General features: G+C 41.3%; 3 protein-coding genes across 3 annotated transcripts; 2 read left to right on the top strand and 1 right to left on the bottom strand.

Annotated features, from left to right (window-relative positions):
* Positions 1 to 2,964: 2,964 nt before the first annotated feature.
* LOC135621895 (aspartic proteinase nepenthesin-1-like) lies at positions 2,965 to 4,575 on the top strand. Its single transcript, XM_065123520.1, has one exon. It carries the CDS (start codon positions 3,128 to 3,130, stop codon positions 4,403 to 4,405), a length of 1,278 nt encoding a protein of 425 aa, XP_064979592.1. The 5' UTR covers positions 2,965 to 3,127; the 3' UTR covers positions 4,406 to 4,575.
* Positions 4,576 to 6,845: 2,270 nt separating this feature from the next.
* Positions 6,846 to 9,701, top strand: LOC103997336 (endo-1,4-beta-xylanase 1). The gene is made up of 5 exons (XM_009418514.3): positions 6,846 to 6,946; positions 7,032 to 7,387; positions 7,470 to 7,647; positions 7,717 to 8,265; positions 8,363 to 9,701. Exons 1-5 carry the CDS (start codon positions 6,911 to 6,913, stop codon positions 9,479 to 9,481), a joined length of 2,238 nt encoding a protein of 745 aa, XP_009416789.2. The 5' UTR covers positions 6,846 to 6,910; the 3' UTR covers positions 9,482 to 9,701.
* A 2,534-nt stretch (positions 9,702 to 12,235) lies between these two features.
* Positions 12,236 to 13,426, bottom strand: LOC135621930 (homeobox-leucine zipper protein HOX19-like). Its single transcript, XM_065123558.1, has 3 exons — positions 12,974 to 13,426; positions 12,808 to 12,887; positions 12,236 to 12,734 (listed from the first exon to the last, which is right to left on the bottom strand). Exons 1-3 carry the CDS (start codon positions 13,346 to 13,348, stop codon positions 12,464 to 12,466), a joined length of 726 nt encoding a protein of 241 aa, XP_064979630.1. The 5' UTR covers positions 13,349 to 13,426; the 3' UTR covers positions 12,236 to 12,463.
* Positions 13,427 to 19,019: the final 5,593 nt, after the last annotated feature.

Raw genomic sequence — 19,019 nt, 5'->3', positions numbered from 1 at the left:
GTTCTATGCTGCTGCTTCACGACAACCATTTCTGGATCGAGTCGGACGAGTTCTGAGTCTCCCATTTTGACCGATTCAGTCAACTGGGATGACGTCATCGCATGACATCATATTTTCTAAAATAAAAATATTTTTTTAAATCTTAAACACCCTGAGCTTGTCTGATAACTGAACCATTAACGAAAGCATTATAAATAGGACTTAACGTCCTCGTCAACTTTGACGTGATGGGATAATTTGACATACCTTTATAAGTTATAAGTATATTTTAGTTTTACCTAATTTTGACGTGAGATTAATAGGAGTATTATAATTTTAATATAAAGAATGATGTGATTGACCGCATCATCTCAGATTGTTTTTGTTGGATTAATTTTCTTGCACGAGCAAATGAAATTTGCGTCAAAAATAATGGACTCGAGGATCCATTTATCTTCACGAGAATAGAGATGAGGGAGGAGACACTCCTAACGTGGCCCTAGGGGTGAGGCTGAGAACTTCTAAAGCTTTGAAGACTATAAACCCTAGAGTGTCAGAGGAAGGAATGCATCTCATCCCATGAGAGAAGAGGATTTATAAGGAGGAGATCAGTCTCTCTCCTATTGTGATTAAGATAAGTATTCATTCGGGGGGCAAATCCGAAGAGGCCTATCGTGGTGAGAAGGTCCGACACTTATCATGGTGAAGACAAAACTTAAAACCTTTCAAAACAAAATAAGAACTCAAAGCTCATCATGGTGGGGAGATCTAAAATCCATCACAAAGGACAGAGAACTTGAAATCCACCACGACAAAGAGAGAATTTAAAGCTCACTATAGCGCAAGGTTTGTGTTCTATTACGATGGAAGTATAGGGCGAAATATGCCTGAGGAATATGAGTTAGGAAACCTAACCCACGTCAAGATAAGTCTACTATAGTAGAGGCGCAAGACAAAATGAGCCTAAGGCATATGAGTTAGGAAACTTAACCCGGACTAAGATAAATCCGCTATGATAGAAAAACAGGCCCGAAGTATCTTAAGCACCTAATTAAGGAGAACCAACTTATAAGACAAGATCTGAAAGTCTCCTATATCAGATGAACTATCGCTTTGAATCTCTCTAAAAAAAAGTTTCGAACTATGCCTTCGAGAGGCAAATGATAGAAAATCTATTGTTAGCTGATACGTGATAGTCACGTGAGAGCCAAATCATCCTCCTCTACCTACATGGATGAAAATTTATAGTAAAAAAATATAAACTTCCTTCTTATTCATTATGACATAGAAGGTAATCCTGAACCTCCTCCTCCTTTGTGCTAAAGAAGACAATCCCAAGCTTTATTCTCATCCTTACGATATAAAAACGTATTCCGAATATAGGTGAGGCTCTTTCTCTCTCTTTTGAACTATTCAAACTCACGATCTCATATTATTAACTTGAGTGTTCGAGGGACTAAGTTATGAAACCTCTTCCAACATCGATTTTAGTACAAACGATACCTCGGAATACATCGAAGAATCATTTCGGAGCTACTTAAGAATCACCTCATATCCCTCTTCGATGCTCCTATACCTTAAGGCTCGAATCGTATCCGGACATAGCGATTTTTTCTCCTAATAATTGATAACTTGATTTGTCATCCACTTACTTTTTTTTTTCCCCCCTAATATTCCCTTCCACCCATTTTTGTTGACTGAATTGTCTGCGGAGATATTATATAGAAAATTGTTCAAGTGATCCAATGCCACATCTCCTGCCGTCGTGACGAAGGAACTCAAAAGATTCGATGAGAAAAGGAAAGATGGAGAATCCACAGTCAAGCCTTTTGTTTTTCAATACGAACAGCAAGTGTAACCTATCAAATCAAAAGATCGGAGTCCATAAACACTGGTCCATGTGACTTGTACCTTACCTCACCTCGTTGACTTGGGTGGGACACAACCATTGGCTCTATTTTCCTATCGTGTCGGCTAAGTTTTAACCCGATTAATGGTATTAAAAAAATTTATATACGCGATCAATAACTTGATAGGATAATAAAATATTTAAATTTAAATTAATAATAATATATCTATCATATTTTTATAAATTTATTTTATTTTTATTCACTTGATGTCCTCATCAAGTGGATAAAAACCCTAACATGATGGATAATTGACTTGTTAATCTCATTAAGTTTGAATCAGAGATACAAAATATTTTATAAATCTGTCTTAATCCTTATTCCTTTTAATGTAAAACTAGTCACATATATATGTGACGAACGGGGAAGAAGGATGGAAATAATGCATGACTCCTCGAAGAAATCACACAACGCAAAGATTACGATCGGTGGAATATAACTTGTGGAGGGATTGGAATTCTATGTGAATAATTCCAATTCTATGTGAGGCCACCGTTGATGGGTTTGCCTTGTTTTGTTATGACAAAATTGACCCCTCCAAGTATTTTTGCTGATCGCTTCTGATAAAACGGGTGATTTCTGTTATCGCTTTACTTAACAATGCATTTTGTATTCAGTTAAAAAAAATATATATAAATAAATCATCAAGTTAAATGAAGCAGTTTAGGAGAGAAAAGGGTCAACTGCTTGGTACATATGTATTTGAATTGGTACATAAATCTTGTGTCCATTGGTTTCAATGAAGTTTTAATTTTTTTTATATTTAATAAATTGATCTAATATACTACCAAGGTTTTCAATATTTAGTTTTTGATAAGTGGATACGATATACTATCATTAGATAAATATTTTAGATAATAAATTCAACTATTGATAAATGAGAAATTTATCATACATTAGAGATCATCGACTGACTAAGTTTAACAACATTAACCGAGAACATAAGATGGGAGTGTGCCAATCTGCCGTACAGAGGGCAAGCTTGATGACGATATCTCTGTACTGAAATGTTAGGTGTGTTGTCTCATCATGTAATTAATCTTAGATGTTTGCATGCGTCGGATCACTCATGTCTGAGAATCAAGAACGAGTTGCTGAAGTGAGCACTTCCCAAGTGCTAACCTCGCCGGCCGTGATATGATCGACCAATTCTAACGCTCATACTCTCAAGTGTATATATACTCACGTCCTCCAACATCTCGAGCAGCAACTCATCACTTCTCAAAACCTATCACAAGATCATGGCAACCACCGTGCTACTTTTGCTAATTGCTCTTCTCTTGCACGAGCCCCTTGCCTCGGTTGCGTCCCCGGGGTTTCGAGTCGGCCTCACTCATGTGGATTCAGCTCGACCGTTCGCTTTCACCGAGCGCTTCCACCGCGCCGTCCGGCGGAGCTGGCACCGGAGGAAGGTCCTGGACGCCAAGATGAGTCTCTCCCGGAGCGGCATCGCTGCCTCCGTCGAGTGGGGAGACGGGGAGTACCTGATCGACCTTGCCATCGGCACCCCGATGCTCCCCATCACCGCCATCCTCGACACCGGCAGCGACCTCATTTGGACGCAGTGCGGGCGGTGCCTCGAGTGCTTGCCGCAGCCCAGCCCCTACTACGATCCCTCCGACTCCTCCACCTTCGCCGTGCTCCCGTGCCCCTGCCCCTCCTGCGCCGGGATACCAACCGGGTGCATCCAGCGGCGGTGCCATTACAACTCGTCCTACGGGGACGGAACCATCAGCCTAGGCTTCCTCGCGACCGAGGTGCTCACCTTCGGCGGCAACACGTCGGTCGCCGGCCTCACTTTCGGGTGCGGTACAAAAACCACCGGCTCGCTGTCGAACTCCACCGGCATCGTCGGCATGGGGCGAGGGCCGCTGTCGCTGCCATCTCAGCTGCACCCTAGCAAGTTCTCTTACTGCCTCACTCCTTTCGACAGCAGCACCACCAGCCATCTCTTCCTTGGTTCCATGGCCGACCTGGGAGGTGGCTTCGTTCACAGCACACCTATAGTGTTATGCCCTAACAATGACTCCTGCAGCTCCTTCTACTACCTCTCCTTACAGGGGATATCGATCGGCCACACCCTCCTTCCCATCCCAAACACAACGTTTCAGCTAAAAGCGGATGGATCCGGCGGTCTCATCGTCGATTCAGGCAGCTCCGTAACTTCTTTGGAGAAGGCCGGGTATGACATCCTCAGGAAAGAGCTCATCTCGCTAGTGCATCTGCCGGTGGCGAATCAGACATCCACGGTCTTTGATCTCTGCTTCTCGTTGCCGCCGGGATCGAGCTCCCCTCCTGCCATGCCGGACATGATATTCCACTTCGACGGTGCTGATATGACTATTCCTCCACCAAACTACATGCATTGCGACTTCGAGCAGGGATTGTTTTGCTTGGTGATCACAGGCATGACTGGGATGTCGGTCCTGGGCAACTACCAGCAGCAGAACCTGCACGTCCTCTTTGATCTTGACGCCGACGTGCTGTCCTTCGTTCCGGCGATGTGCGATGGACTCTGAAATGAAACCTCGACATATATGGCTGCACCGACGTGCTATCCTTCGTTCCGGCGATGTGTGATGGACTCTGAAATTAAACCTTGACATATATGACTGCTTTACTTAATATGAGAATAAGTAGTACTACGTGTACCAGAATAAATGAAACCTTAGCCTCGTGCTAAAAATTAGTGCGCTCGGATGTTATTTTGATGCGTGTTCTATGGCGCTTTACGACAACCATTTCTGGATCGAGTTGGTCGGGTTATGAGTCTACCGTTCTGACCAGTTCAGTCAACTATGGTGACTTGACGTCATCTCATGACATCATATTTTCTGAAAATAAAAATACAAAGTAAAAAATGAAATGATTTCTTTTTTTTTTAATCTTAAACATCTATCTGACTCATTAACAAAGTCTATCATAATCAGACTAAATATATTATAAATATGATCGATCTGATGAGATAATTGACATGTGAACTAAGATTTAATAATGATAAACTACCATAAAAGTCATAGGTAAATTTTAATTTTATCAACTTACGAGGTGAGTTTAATACGAGTATTATAATTTTAATATAAAGAATGATGTGATTGACCGCAACATCTCACGGATTATTTTTGAAGGATTAATTTTCTTGCAAGAGCAAATGAAATTTGCTTTTTATTCATGGATTATGCATATTGACTATTTGCTCTACATCTCTGTCATCTCCTTGAAACAGGTAGTAAAATAGATGAGTTGCTCTTCGATAGCAGAGCAAGAACTCTCCTTCGAAGCTTCCAATGGCTTGCAGGGCTTGTAGAGGCAGCAAAACCAGAGAGAGGATGATGAGTATTGATTCTTTTGGCATCTTATGATTAAGTATCATGTCTCCGCACTTGCATTTCCAGTTCATCGACTTGTAGTTGGAGCTGTAGTCGATCCCGGAAGCGGTTGATCTGAAGCATTCCCTGGTCTCGGTCCTGTTTACTGGAACTATAGGCACCCGAACTGCTTCATAATGGCCACATTTGGTGCACTTCATCTCGTACTTTGCTGGCTTTCATCCCAGCAAACCTTTCGCCTTCACCATCTCCTTCTCTTCATCCTGAGCACAGCAGATTCATGATTCAGTAGGGTTTTGCCACATCAATAAATATGGCCGAATTACTATTGAACTCTTCACTAAAGCATCTCACCTTTATAATCTTCTGTGGATTAACTAATGATCTACCTGCATTCAGATACTCAAAATTATTATGCTTGATGATGAGGAACAACTCAGAGATACTGTAGAGAAGGCTGATAGCTCACCTTCGACTGAATATTGAACTTGGATGGACCCTCCAGAGGAGAAGAACTGTGAGAAGAAGACAGGATGTTTTATTCATGTCAGTGCTGTGTAGAGGAGCTCCCATCGCTTGAAGTGACAGGATGGATGGAATAATAGGCTAATAGATCAAACGGAAAAGGCTAAATAGATGAAGATGAACGATGATCTGATATTTACTGTGGAGACAGATTGAGTGCATTCATAGTCATAACATCAGAGCACTGCAAGACAAGAGTAGCACCGAAAGGACAACTGGTTGTGCAGAGCCAATGGGGGATACAGAGGGGAAGGAAACTGCCTCAGTTGCAATAAAATCTGAGCTGCCGAGAGAAGTTGCACAGAAATGGTTGCAGGTATGTAGTGCATCAGATGGCAAGCAGAAGGCACAGAGAAGTTGGATAAGAATAAGCTAAAATTTTGGGTAAGGAAAAGAAAGAGAGGGAGGACACGAGCTCTAATGGAGCAAAGAGTCTACAAGACACAGAGGAGGGGATCAGAGGTGGGGATTCCTCCCTTGAGCAGACATTAGATCACAGCTGTGTGCTTTCCTTCTTACCATCTCGTCTATCACCAAGGCAGATGCCGCTGTTTCTGTGTTCTGCTTCTGCATGGTTGAAATGGCTGTTGTGCAGGTTTATGCGGTCTTTTCCTTTGCCTCGAGTGACATCAAGGATGCGGGACTGTAATTGGCAGTGGTGCTTATGGTCCCTTGACTTCCAAGTCTTACTTGGGGACAATACCCTTCTGGCTCAGAAGTCTCATGACAGAGTGAGACTCTGCTTCAAGAAATGATCACCTTCTATTGCAGTGCAAGAATGGGATCAAGCTAGAGAAAGGGCCCTTCAAGACGCAAAGACAAAGCTAAAGTAACCTATCACTTTACGAAAACGGATCTTCTTGACCATTACACTCATTTTAAACCTTAGATCCTTGTTATCGAATCAAAAATAATCTTAGAACACCATGTCCAATACACACTCCAACGCAAACCAATGCTTTTTTGGCTTGCAATCCCAGGTAGAGTTGGGTTGGTTGGTCGGTCCCTCCATGGAGTTCTTTCCAACCTAGAGATTGGGACCAGCAATTTCTGAGATTCATGTATGTATATATAAAGGATGTGGCTCCAAACTTTGGAGGCAGAGTGAGTACCCGTTTCCTATCGTTTCTACACCAAGCTCCTTGGTGCTTACAGGATCTTTGAGCTCTCATGGCCGATTGCGCTATTCACCAGTCTCTTTCTGAGGTACGTTGGGTTGTGCGCTTGTTTAGTGATAGAAATGCTCATCATTTGATCAGCTCATGCTGCTGCTGTTTGATTACTTGTGCAGGTGTCGGGTGTAAGATTGCATGATGGAGACGAGAACATCATACTTAACCCTAACTTCGAATATGGGCTCGACAACTGGTCCGGCAGGGGAGGATGCAAAATCCTACTTCATGAATCCATGGACGACGGGAAGATACTTCCACTCGACGGCGGGAAGTACTTCGCTTCCGCAACGGAACGCACTCAGAGCTGGAATGGGATTCAGCAGGATATCACCGGCAGGGTGCAGAGGAAGCTCGCTTATGAGGTCACTGCCACTGTTAGGATCTTCGGCAAAACTACGACGACCGCCGAAGTCAGGGCAACTCTCTATGTTCAAACACCGAATGGTCGTGACCAATACATCGGTATCGGCAAGTGAGTTCGTCTTCCATCTTTGTCGAGAGTACAATTCATGACAAGCGAGCTTTTACTGATTGAAGATCATGTATGGTTTCAGGTTGCAGGCTTCGGATAAGGATTGGGTGCAATTGCAAGGCAAGTTTCTCATAAATGGTGTGGCTTCCAAGGCTGTCATATTCATTGAAGGGCCGCCCGTGGACACCGATATCCTTCTGAACAGCTTGGTAGTCAAACATGCAGAGAAGAGCTCTCCATCGACTCCTCCAGATTTCGAGGTCGGTATAAGTACTGATTTGGTCTGCAATTCTTTGAAGCTTTGAGCTGCTAACTCTTTGTTGGTGCAGAACGTTCTTTACGGAGTCAACGTAATCCAGAACAGCAATCTTGTCGACGATTCTGATGGCTTAAGTGGGTGGTTTCCTCTCGGCCCCTGTAAGCTGAGCGTCGCCAACAACGGCGCGCCTCGCGTGCTGCCGTCCATGGCGAGTGACTCACTCGGGACGCACGAACCTTTAAATGGCCGCTACATTCTCGTCACCGACCGCACGCAGACATGGATGGGTCCTGCTCAGACGATCACCGACAAGCTTCGGTTGCATGTGACGTATCAGGTATCTGCTTGGGTTCGCCTCGGCCCTCAGAGGAATGGCCCTCAAAACGTCAACGTCGCTCTCGGCGTAGATAGCCAGTGGGTAAACGGAGGTCAGGTTGAGGTTAATGATCAGAGATGGTACGAGATTGGAGGATCATTCAGGATCGAGACGCAGCCATCGAAAGTCATGGTTTACGTTCAAGGCCCTTCTTCTGGAGTTGATCTCATGGTCGCTGGGCTTCAGATTTTTCCTGTCGACAGGAAAGCAAGATTCAAGCATCTCAAGAAACTTACTGACAAGGTAATGCATACTGCTCGTTCTTATTCCATTCGTTTGGCGTCAGCTGCACTGATACTGTTATGAGTTTCTGATAAGAACTGCATGCATGGCATCACAGGTACGAAAACGAGACGTGGTTCTCAAGATTTCAGGCTCGGATAGTGATAGCACTCCGCTTGGGTCGTTCGTGAAGGTTCGGCAGATGAAGAACAGCTTCCCCTTCGGCTCATGCGTCATGCGCACAAACATAGACAACGAAGACTTCGTGGACTTCTTCGTCAAGAACTTCAACTGGGCAGTGTTCGGGAACGAGCTGAAGTGGTACTGGACGGAGCCGCAGCAAGGGACCTTGAACTATGCCGACGCCGACGAGCTCTTGGATCTGTGTAAGAAGAACGGTATGGAGGCCAGAGGACACTGCATCTTCTGGGAAGTGGAAAACGCTGTGCAGAGCTGGGTTCGATCCCTGAACACGAACGACCTGACGACGGCGGTGCAGAATCGTCTCAATGGTCTTCTCACAAGGTATAAAGATCAGTTCAGCCACTACGACGTCAACAACGAGATGCTCCATGGTTCCTTCTATCAAGATAGGCTGGGAAAGGACATAAGAGCCTCCATGTTCAAGACTGCCAACCAGTTGGATCCCGCTGCTGCACTGTTCGTGAATGACTACAATGTGGAGAGCGCCGCTGATATCCGAGCAACTCCTGACACGTACATCGAGCAAATACTTGGCCTGCAAGACCAAGGTGCACCGGTTGGAGGAATTGGACTCCAAGGACATGTGAGTACCCCAGTAGGGCCTGTGATATCCTCTGCACTCGATAAGCTGGGCATTCTTGGCCTTCCCATCTGGTTCACCGAGGTAGATGTGTCGGCGGCCAACGAGTACGTTCGAGCTGATGACTTGGAGGTGATGCTCCGGGAAGCGTACGCCCACCCGGCGGTGGAGGGCATCATGCTCTGGGGTTTCTGGGAGCTGTTCATGAGCCGAGACAATGCGCACTTGGTGAACGCTGAAGGTGACCTTAATGAAGCAGGACGGAGGTACCTGAAACTTATGCAGGAGTGGCTGTCGCATGGTCATGGGAAACTTGATGAACAAGGTGAGTTCAAGTTCAGAGGCTTTCATGGCACTTACAGCATTGAGATCATTACTCTCACGAAGAAGATCTCTCAGACCTTCACTGTTGAAAAGGGTGATTCTCCACTCGTCGTCAACATAAGTTTATAGAAAGAGACTCCATGGTGTTCTTTGAGAAGAAAGAAAAGATAAAGAGAGAGAACCCACAGTCATTGGTATGTTACACAAATAAGAGACTGCATCTTAATCATCACTCTGTGATTCTATGCATGAGATTGATCTCTGTAATGAATACGTAATGTGGCATTCAATTAATCGTGATATTCCACCAAAAAAGTTAAATCTAAAACTGTCAACAGTTTGATCTCTTCATGCAATATGCAAGCCTTTTATCTCCTAGTGGGCTTTGGATGTCCTCCATAGGACCTTGTTAACACTGTATTATAAGAGGATTGATTGGGTTCTATACCCATATGTCTGATCTAGGAAGACTCTGTGACTTGGTGTATCTGAGAACAGTACCTGTTCTTCATGAAAGCTGTGGTAAGCATGCATTTTCCTATTTGGAAGTGTAGAATTGATTCGTCAACAAGCAGAGAACCATAGTTTGGTAAAAGGGTGACTGCCCCTTCTGCATCCAAACAAAATGCAATCAGGCCTCTTCTCCACCCCACCTTGCTTGTCCCCCTGTCGGCACACAGTAATCGGAGGTACCAATCACATATAATCACTGTTAAGACAACTTGGAATCCTTAATTCACTGCTGTGAAGTACTCTAATATTTGGTGTTGTTACCAGTTAGTGTTATACAGAATATTTTTTTCATGCAATTTGAATTGGATCTCTTTAATCTTTTAATACATTCACCCCTACCAAACAGGATTGCATAACAAAAAAGAAAATAAAAATAAAAAGAGAGAGAGAGATAATATGTTGGAAATCATTGTCAGTTCAGTACCATCTGGTGGAAGGCCAGAATCAGGCACAGAAGAATCATGATTGAGATCAGTCGGCAGACAGAGATAGCTAATCTGTCTTAGTATTACTTTATGAATGATTGATCTTGTCCTTCCTCATGAAGAAAAAAAAGGAAACCTTCTGAGCCCACTGCAATCTCTGGTTATTTTCTTGGCTAATGATTTTTGTTTTGCTTCTTGACAAGTTGTCCAACTCTGAGTGTGCCCTCTTCAACCTATGTAAGTTCACATGTTGACCATTCTTTTGTTCCTCATCTCAAGATTCTGACCCTACTCTAATCTTTTTTTGCATTTCCTATGCTCATTCATCTTTTCTCTTCTGATTTTTTGAGCTGTTTTGGGCTTTTAATGTTGGCATTCCTGCAAACACAGGTACTGAAGCTGCAAAGAAGTGCTTTCTCTATCTCTATGACAGATTAGATGTGAACTCGAACATGAGATCTATTAATTTATGTAATAATGTACTAACTAATTTGTGTTGACAAACAGGATTAGAAATGCTTTCTCTATCTCTACTTCCTTTTACTGGTTGTCAACAGGCAAATCATTGTCATGTGATGTTCATAAAAATCATAGACCTATTAATTATGTAATAATACATTAATCAATTTTTGTTCCCTGTTTTTATAGGGTTAGGAATGCTTTCTCAATCTCTTCTTCCTTTTACTGGTTGTCAATAGGCCAATCATTAGAAATGGTACGCAAACGGGTCTTCCAAACATACAGGACTCGTACACCATGGAAGCAGAGCAAGGCAGGAATCCAGTGGTCCAAACATCATGGTAAGGATGGAGACAAAGCAGTGATTGCCTCAGATCGCAACTCAAAGCGAAGACTAATCATGTAGTAGGGACGCTTGTGGAGTAGACATCAAGTTGGGCTTTCAGCGGCACCACATGGCTGTGTGACCCACCGTCGGTCTCCTCCCAAGTATGCTTCTTGTGCTCAGGCTATTCCATGCTCATCGTTGTCATTCTTTCCTTACCTCATACGCTTTCCTCTCTATCTCTCTCTTCCTTTTAATCATGGAAGACATCTCCACTCCCACCTCCCATTTAAGAGACACACTTATGGTGTATACATTCTCCCTTGCTCTTGTCATGATGAAGTCCTACCGAGCTGTATGTTCACGCATATCTGCTAGAAATATTCTCTTGGATAAAGATAAGAAAAGAAAAGGTTGGAGATATATACCAAAACCTGCAAGCGAGTACAGCAGTTGTGCTCAACCTTAGTTTTCTCGGTGTGATGTGATCATCACGTTAATGGATGAGAATTGGTCGAAGGATTAGAGTAATAGTTCACTTTTGGCGAGGGTTAAATGATTGGAGAAAAGTGAGGAGCTTACTTGCAAGCAGGCCAATCATGAGGATCTATGAAAAGAGACAGATTGGAAAGAAAGGAAGGAAAGAACAGAAAAAGTATTCATCTACCTTGGGATGGTTAGAACAGACAAGCATGTTAATTTAGAGCCGCCCAACCACTCATTGGATTCATGTCGTTGGTGTACTCGAAGGTTGTAGATTCAGCAGACACTAGTAAAGGTTGCAGTCTTGCATTCATGAGGGGGTAATCCACTCGCCATTCTTCCATCCACTTGGCCTCCAGAATCCTCAACATGTTATGCTCTGCATGAAAACGACACACGGCGGATGAGGGACGCATCATCGACGACGCCGGAAAGATCGTCTATAGATATGCCTTCTTCTATATTTTTCTTCTCGCTTTCCTGTTCTCTTCTCACTTTCTTTAGTAGTCATTTCAGTTCCCATGAAATGAATACTCAAAAAATGACAATTGCAACTTATTTTCTATCATCAAAAAATGTGAAGAAGGGAATAGGGATCGATCTTACCATTTCAACAAAAAGAAGTCTGAGTTATACGATGGCATGATTTCCATCATTCTGCTCTAAAAAGGAGTACAATTAAAGCTAGTGTTCTTCAGGCAATATTCATTATTGAGATCTCTGTACATCGATTGACTAACATACAAAATTTAACAAGTATTGATTTGTGTTTGTGTTCTTCATAGGTAATATGGAATCAAACCAAGAGAAATACGAGACATTGTATATGACGGAACTCACGGCAAGTATCAGACATACATCTCGCCCGAACCCTAAGTAAAGGAAGAAGGCTATTATGCCTCCCGATCAGTACGCTGCCGAGTGGGCGAAGGGGTTGAAGAAGCGAGTCTTCGGGGCCACCGCAGGAGATCCGCCTTCGTCTCTGTTCTTGCACGATGGGCACGTCTGGAAGGTACCGGCGGCGGCGCCCCCGGGGGGATGCATGTATCGGGGCGCTTGAAAGTCGAGCGACTTGAGCTCCTGTATCTCCTGCAGCAGCCTCCTGTTCTCTTCTCTCAGCGTCTCGCAGCACTTTCGCAGGAACTCGCACTCGACTTCGGTTTTCTTGAGCTTTGTCCTGCAACGAGACGCAGTCGAGTTGAGTAACAGAAGCGAGAGGTATATGTATAGGGTTTGCATGACACACCAACCTGGCTCTCCTGTTCTGGAACCATACTTCGACCTGCCGAGGACGAAGGTTCAATTGCCTGGCCAAAGCTTGTTTTTGCTTCTGATCGTAGAACAGAGGATAAACACAAACTAGATTAGTAATCTATGCGTAGTTTAATGGTGAAGATTTCATGAGAGAAGGCAGACCGGATTGAGAGTAGCATGCTCCTTGAACTTGTCTTCCAAAAGGGCAGACTGCTCCTTGGTGAGCCTGAGCTTCTTCCTAGCTGCACCGTCTTCCTCCTCATCGCTGATCCTGCCATCGTTCTCCCTCTTAACCTTAGAGGGACGACCACCGGAAATCGATGATATCACACTACGAGAAGAAGACATCCGGCCGACGACTCCACTCACCGAACAGGCCATGCTTGGGAGGACAAGCGTCAGAGAGGGCTCAACAGGGGTAGCAGCCTGTGGCCGGGGATGATCGCCGGTCGAGATATGACTACTTCCGCCGTCATAATTGAGTCGAAGAGAAAGCGCAGTCTCCTGCACGTCGTCTCTATCGTCATACACTTCCATGGCCAAGAAGGGTTGTCCTTCTATGAGAGGAGACAAAGGGAGCGGTGTCTATGCTTGTCAGCCAAGTAATGAAGCAAGGGAAAGCATGGGAGGGTGTCATGGGATGTGACACGCACGCTGACATCGGTTGGCAAATAGGATTCCGGAAGCTGAAGCGAGAAGAAAGGGTGCATACGGTAACTACGTGGATTCACATGCGAAACCCCAAATGGCTATTCCATGCGTTCACTGCCGCTACTAATTCTCTCTTTCTCTTGCTATTATTGCCTGTCTGCTTTCATCCCTTTCCACTTCAAACATTGGCACCAAGCAAGTAACTATGCTTCATGCCTGCCATATAGTAACTCTTACCAGCTACTTATGTGGGTTGGAGCTTAATGGACACGACATGCACTCCATTAACACGTCTTGGTTGTCCACCTCTCTTGCATTGTATGCATAATCTACAAGATTAGCCAGCTAATTCATCTGATATATAGAGCTGATGCAACCTTGGGATAAGTTCTTTGTATAATTAGTCAAATATTGTGATTTCTTCGCTGCTTAAATCACATTATAAAGTATAGATCATGAAAAATCTCAAAGAGCTGATTTTGATAGGAAGTAGTAATGTCTGATGCCACCAATTATTGCTTTTGATCTATTTTTATTGTGAGTAATTAATTTATTACTATAAAATTATTCAACTAATTATATATATTATCTTATGTAATTAGTTTACCTTTAGTATCTTGATTTTTATAGTTTCAAAAAAAAGTGAAATATTTAACCTCATTACTCCAATATTTTTTTTTTATTTTTAATCTTATAAAATTATCTTTTTAACCCTGTATAAGGATATAAATGTTTTACTTAAATATAGGGATCCTAATATAATTCTTGAAAGTATAGGAACCGAGATGTTAAAGTAATATATAATTAGTCTGAAATATATAATTATAAAAAGTAATGTAACTAATTAAAAAAAGTAATATATAATTATTCTGCCTCATTTTAACTTATCTAATCAATGTTGGTTGAGTGGTGCTTGTTAGGTAATTCAACTATCACAAGTTGATCTATTCTTCTTTTCAATGGAATAATTGCACCAATTAATTGCTTTCAAGAAGGTAAGGAGTGAGTCAAAAGGACAGGGAGAATTGGCACTGCAACAATACATCACAGGATGTGGAATTGGTTGGACAATCTTGTTTTCTATCCCTTGCTTTCATGCAAATAGTTGGTTTGCTCATGTATTGATAGTTTTAACATCCTTGTCATCAATCATATATAATTCCAGTGTTAAAAGCCTAAGTGTGAAAGAATTTTCAAGGATGGGATTAGGATAGGACTTATGAATGCATCACTCAATGTTGTTGATTGAGTACTCAATCAAGAAGATGAATCCAAATGGCACATCTTTTGCTTGGCTTCCTCTAAGAACAATGCCTATATGTTCTCTTTGCTAGTTTGATCTTAGAACCTTTTAAGCAAGTAGATAACATTCCAACAGTCTTGAAGAACACTAAGAATAATTTGTGATTAGTATGACAAGACTGCCATAATCTTTGTTTAGGTATGTGGAGTTGCAGATTGACTTTGGCACACTCCCACTAAGCAGTGTCCAGACAACATGAATAGAGAATAACTTCTCAATCAACATGGAAAAGCCAGAAAAGTGTACTAAAAAAGGATCAAATGAGTCAAACAACTCCATGTTAGAGGCTAGTGGAGGTTCCATTACCATTACCACTTTCCTTAACAAATAGGGGAAACTAAAACCTCAAGTTAAAATAGTATGCATATTTGATTCTCGAGTATGGTAGAAACTATAAAGCTTATCTCGCAAGAAAAAATAAAATAATTGAAAGAGAACATTTGCAATGAGATCAGATCTCTTTAAACTTAAATTTAGTCAGATAAATTTCGAGACTCGATCTTGTCGAAAACATTATTTTGCGTAATTTTCGTCATACTTCCAAACCTGTCCAAGGAAATCTCCATCAGTCATATCAATAGAGAGTAAAATAATACGATATAGTAAGTTGTTAAAGTAGCATATGTGCATTTCATTGCATTCTTTAAGGCACCGACTCTCTTAAAGCATGAGAAAGAAGACCCCACTTCTTTAGGTAGTGACATTACATAATGTGAGGCTTGCTCGAATCATTGTGAAGCTCCATCACTGCATGTGTTCATAGGTAACTTTCTCCAACATCTCCTAATGAGTCCTTCGATGCAGATAGCTAGGCATTAGATTGCTCATGTTATCATTATTGTTGTTGTAGAATCTCAAATACAATCAGGTTTTTAGAGGAGTTGAATTAGAAGTGAAGATTAATTATCGACATGGATTAGAGTTATAGAATATTTATGAAAGACTTGATTGATGGATGAACCTATAATTATGATGAGATTATGTGGTGTTGATAAGGGATCTAATTATCGTATACAAGTGAGTTTAGAATATTTGTTGCTTGTAACCATGGATTAATCTCTCCCAAGCGACTTAATCAACAGTGTATGCCATTGAGTGATCCATGTGTAATACATATCCAAAAAAACATTTCTAAGGCAATGAGTAGAGAACAGCTAAAGTCAACACCTCTTTGATGAGGGAAAACTAAAGGTCAAAACCATATTAGCGTAGAAAAATTAATGTCAAAACCTTGCCTTCCAACATTGGTTCTTGTTATGCAATTAAATGATTTTAATAGTTTTCAAATCAAAATCTATGGTTACTTCTCATGTCTTGATTTTGATGTGATACGATTAATGATTTAAATACTTCCTCGCGAGAGCCATATGAACAATCAATCGGTAATGATCATATAAAATACATGAAGAATAGAGATGTATTACGACCTAAAATAAAATAAAATAAAATAATGATGTATTATTTATTGCTTTCAAACCAAGATCGACTTTATTAATGCAAAATACGTTCATTTTCAACACTAAATATTCTTGTTTTCATTCATCACAGGAAATCAGCAGTAAGCCAATTTTGCATTGATTGCTATACTTAGACATTGTATTAGAAATACGTTATAATCATGAATAATTAGTGGTCATCGGTTCTAATTATGACTTAAGATTTTGTTCAAAGCGACGGTCAACGAAACCATTACATGGAAATGTCTTCGCCCCGATGCCTTTTGATCAAGAAGAACTTGGCCAATTGAGGATATTGATGTGGCCAAATGGGCTCAGCTCAATCTGATTGGGCTCCAAATATTGCCTGTAATCCTTCAAATTTCAATTTAAGTACAGATTTTAATATCTTTTTATGCATAATTAACAAGTTAGAATGTATACAAATATTAATATAGCACATATGTTCCTTCAAATATAAAATTCCTCTTTATGTACTCACTATATATATATATATATGTATATATATATATATATGTATGTATATATATATGTATGTATATATGTATGTATATATATATATGTATGTATATATGTATGTATATATATATACACATGTGTATATATAAGTACATATATGTATATATATATATATTAAAAATCATTTTAAAAACTAAGAAATATAAAAAAAATAAAATAAAGAGGGGTTGGTGAACTTCTCATGTCTCACTGAAGAATCAAAGATTCTACATATTTCTTGCAAGTATGATTAGCTTAAGGATTGATTGAAGGTTTCTCTCTCTTGTTCACTCTCTCTCTCTCTTCTGATAGGGCTGATGGCGCTCTCTCTCTCTCTCTTTCTCTCTGTGTGATGAAAGGAGTGATGGTGTTGCAAGGTTTGACTTCCGCCACGACCTTGATTGGCCGCATGCAACCATCAATGCGTGTTCTCTCTCTACCTTGTGATAGGACTGGTGTTCTGTCGCTCTACTCTCTTCTGATAGGACTGGTGGCGTTGCAAGGGTGACTTCGGCCACGACTTTGATTGACAGCAGGCAACCATCAATGTGTGTTTCACTGGGAAAACTCATGTCACATTAGGGTTTGTCCACTTCTTGCACCTGTAACCAGGAGCAGCAGACACGGCATTATCTGAAGCCACACGAATGAGAAGGCCAATAGTTGGCACCTAATCGTGCATAGTTTTGGACGAACAAAACCCCAACTTTTTTCTACAGTTTTTTCTTCCTCTTTTTCATCGTTCTCGTAGCGCATTAAAGCCCCCTGTCATCCATCATCAAGATGAGAAGAAACATAACCGGACATTATGTGTCTAGGTTTTCAAATCCGATGAAGAGCAATTGGTGTTTCAAAACCTTATTAATTATAGAACACTACTCCTAAGTCAATATCTCTATTCATGAAAGAGAAAAAGTTCAAAAACTCTGTCTCCAATCATTGCTCAGACGTAAGTATTTATCATTGCAAAGATCAGAAATTGTATACATAGGACCGTCTCATAAAACGGCTTCTGGAATAACTTATTCTTCGTGTGTTTCTGACTTGTCTCCCACCGGTGTTGTTGATGGGGAACAAACAGTGGGAGAAGACAACGCCTCGGATTGCGTGTGAGGATGACTACTGCTGCAGGTTGGTGTCGAGTAGGTTAAACAAGACGCCCATGTCAACCTCATTACGCGCGGGATACAGTGTTTGCTAGCTGATGCACTGCACTGCACTGCACTGCACTCGCTAAAGACGACGACGATGACATTCATGTCTCGTGTCATTGTTCATAATATTAGTATCAACAAGAAGAACAACATTCATACGATTACTAATAATTATTACACCAACACTGACTCTAACCTCTGAATGCTCTTTATTTATACGATTCTACCTTCAAAAGAAGAACAACTCCTTCCGATCCTCATCTTCCATCGTTTTAGCACTCACAAATCGAAGTTCTATACATGTTTTTGGACTCACAGTGTTGAGTTCTTATACTTAGCCGCCTGAGAAAGGGTTTCATGAAGTCGGACGTCAATAGCGGCTTATCGCCAAGAAGATTAGACGGGACGCGTCTCCCTTTATCTCCAAAAACAAATATATCAGTGTAAATACTTGTAAATATATACATCCATGTAAGATGCACAAATCGGCCTGATATTGATATGACGATTGTAATAAGAGTCACAGAAGAGGTTATATCGATCTCTTCAAACCTCAATCATCTTTCATGCGCTAATTAACCATGCAGCTTTCGGTACATCATGGGGTGTGCATTCACTAAATTCCTAGAGCATGTGATTTCCATTGCTGACGAATCGAGTCCTTAGCAGCCCATATGGTAAATGCTTAGTTCCCAAGTGTTCACTGGAAGCAACTACACCGTGTCTTAATTTTCTACGAGCTCGTGCAGTATACAACGTAAACTGTGCGCTACATGCCGTGCTGCAGACAGCAGAAGAGGATGATGGCTGCACCAGAAAAAGGAATTAAGATTCTAACCCAAGAAGGACGAGCAGGGTTTCTTGTTGTCAGGAAAATATATCAGCATCAAAATCCAAGAAATAACAAACGTTTTAATTTTCTTTTCTTGTTGTGTAAATTAATCTGTATGTATTTGAATCAAATGGTAAAATATTCTAATATAATAACATATAGATTTACATTCATTATGTAGAGAAAGTAATTTTCTCTATCTATTTGTCTTATTAATTATTTTTAAATTTATAATGAATTTTTCTTTATTTTTTTGGATTAGAATTTTTATTTCTATATTTATTTATGCCAATTGGTCCCACCACTTTGGCGC

This window comes from Musa acuminata, chromosome BXJ2-9 (genome assembly GCF_036884655.1).
Source record: "Musa acuminata AAA Group cultivar baxijiao chromosome BXJ2-9, Cavendish_Baxijiao_AAA, whole genome shotgun sequence".
In the NCBI taxonomy this organism is placed as follows: domain Eukaryota; kingdom Viridiplantae; phylum Streptophyta; class Magnoliopsida; order Zingiberales; family Musaceae; genus Musa; species Musa acuminata.
Note: the sequence above shows the minus strand (reverse complement) of the source record. Positions and strands in the feature narration are given on the sequence as shown.

Bases quoted from the DNA above. Each gene is read 5' to 3' on its own strand.
- LOC135621895 (XM_065123520.1), top strand. From the start codon at position 3,128: ATGGCAACCACCGTGCTACTTTTGCTAATTGCTCTTCTCTTGCACGAG.
- LOC103997336 (XM_009418514.3), top strand. From the start codon at position 6,911: ATGGCCGATTGCGCTATTCACCAGTCTCTTTCTGAG. The intron at 6,947-7,031 runs GTACGTTGGGTT...TTACTTGTGCAG, and splicing joins TTCACCAGTCTCTTTCTGAG to GTGTCGGGTGTAAGATTGCA. The intron at 8,266-8,362 runs GTAATGCATACT...ATGGCATCACAG, and splicing joins TCAAGAAACTTACTGACAAG to GTACGAAAACGAGACGTGGT.
- LOC135621930 (XM_065123558.1), bottom strand. From the start codon at position 13,348: ATGGAAGTGTATGACGATAGAGACGACGTGCAGGAGACTGCGCTTTCT. The intron at 12,888-12,973 runs GTCTGCCTTCTC...TTCTACGATCAG, and splicing joins AGCATGCTACTCTCAATCCG to AAGCAAAAACAAGCTTTGGC. The intron at 12,735-12,807 runs GTTGGTGTGTCA...GTCTCGTTGCAG, and splicing joins TTCCAGAACAGGAGAGCCAG to GACAAAGCTCAAGAAAACCG.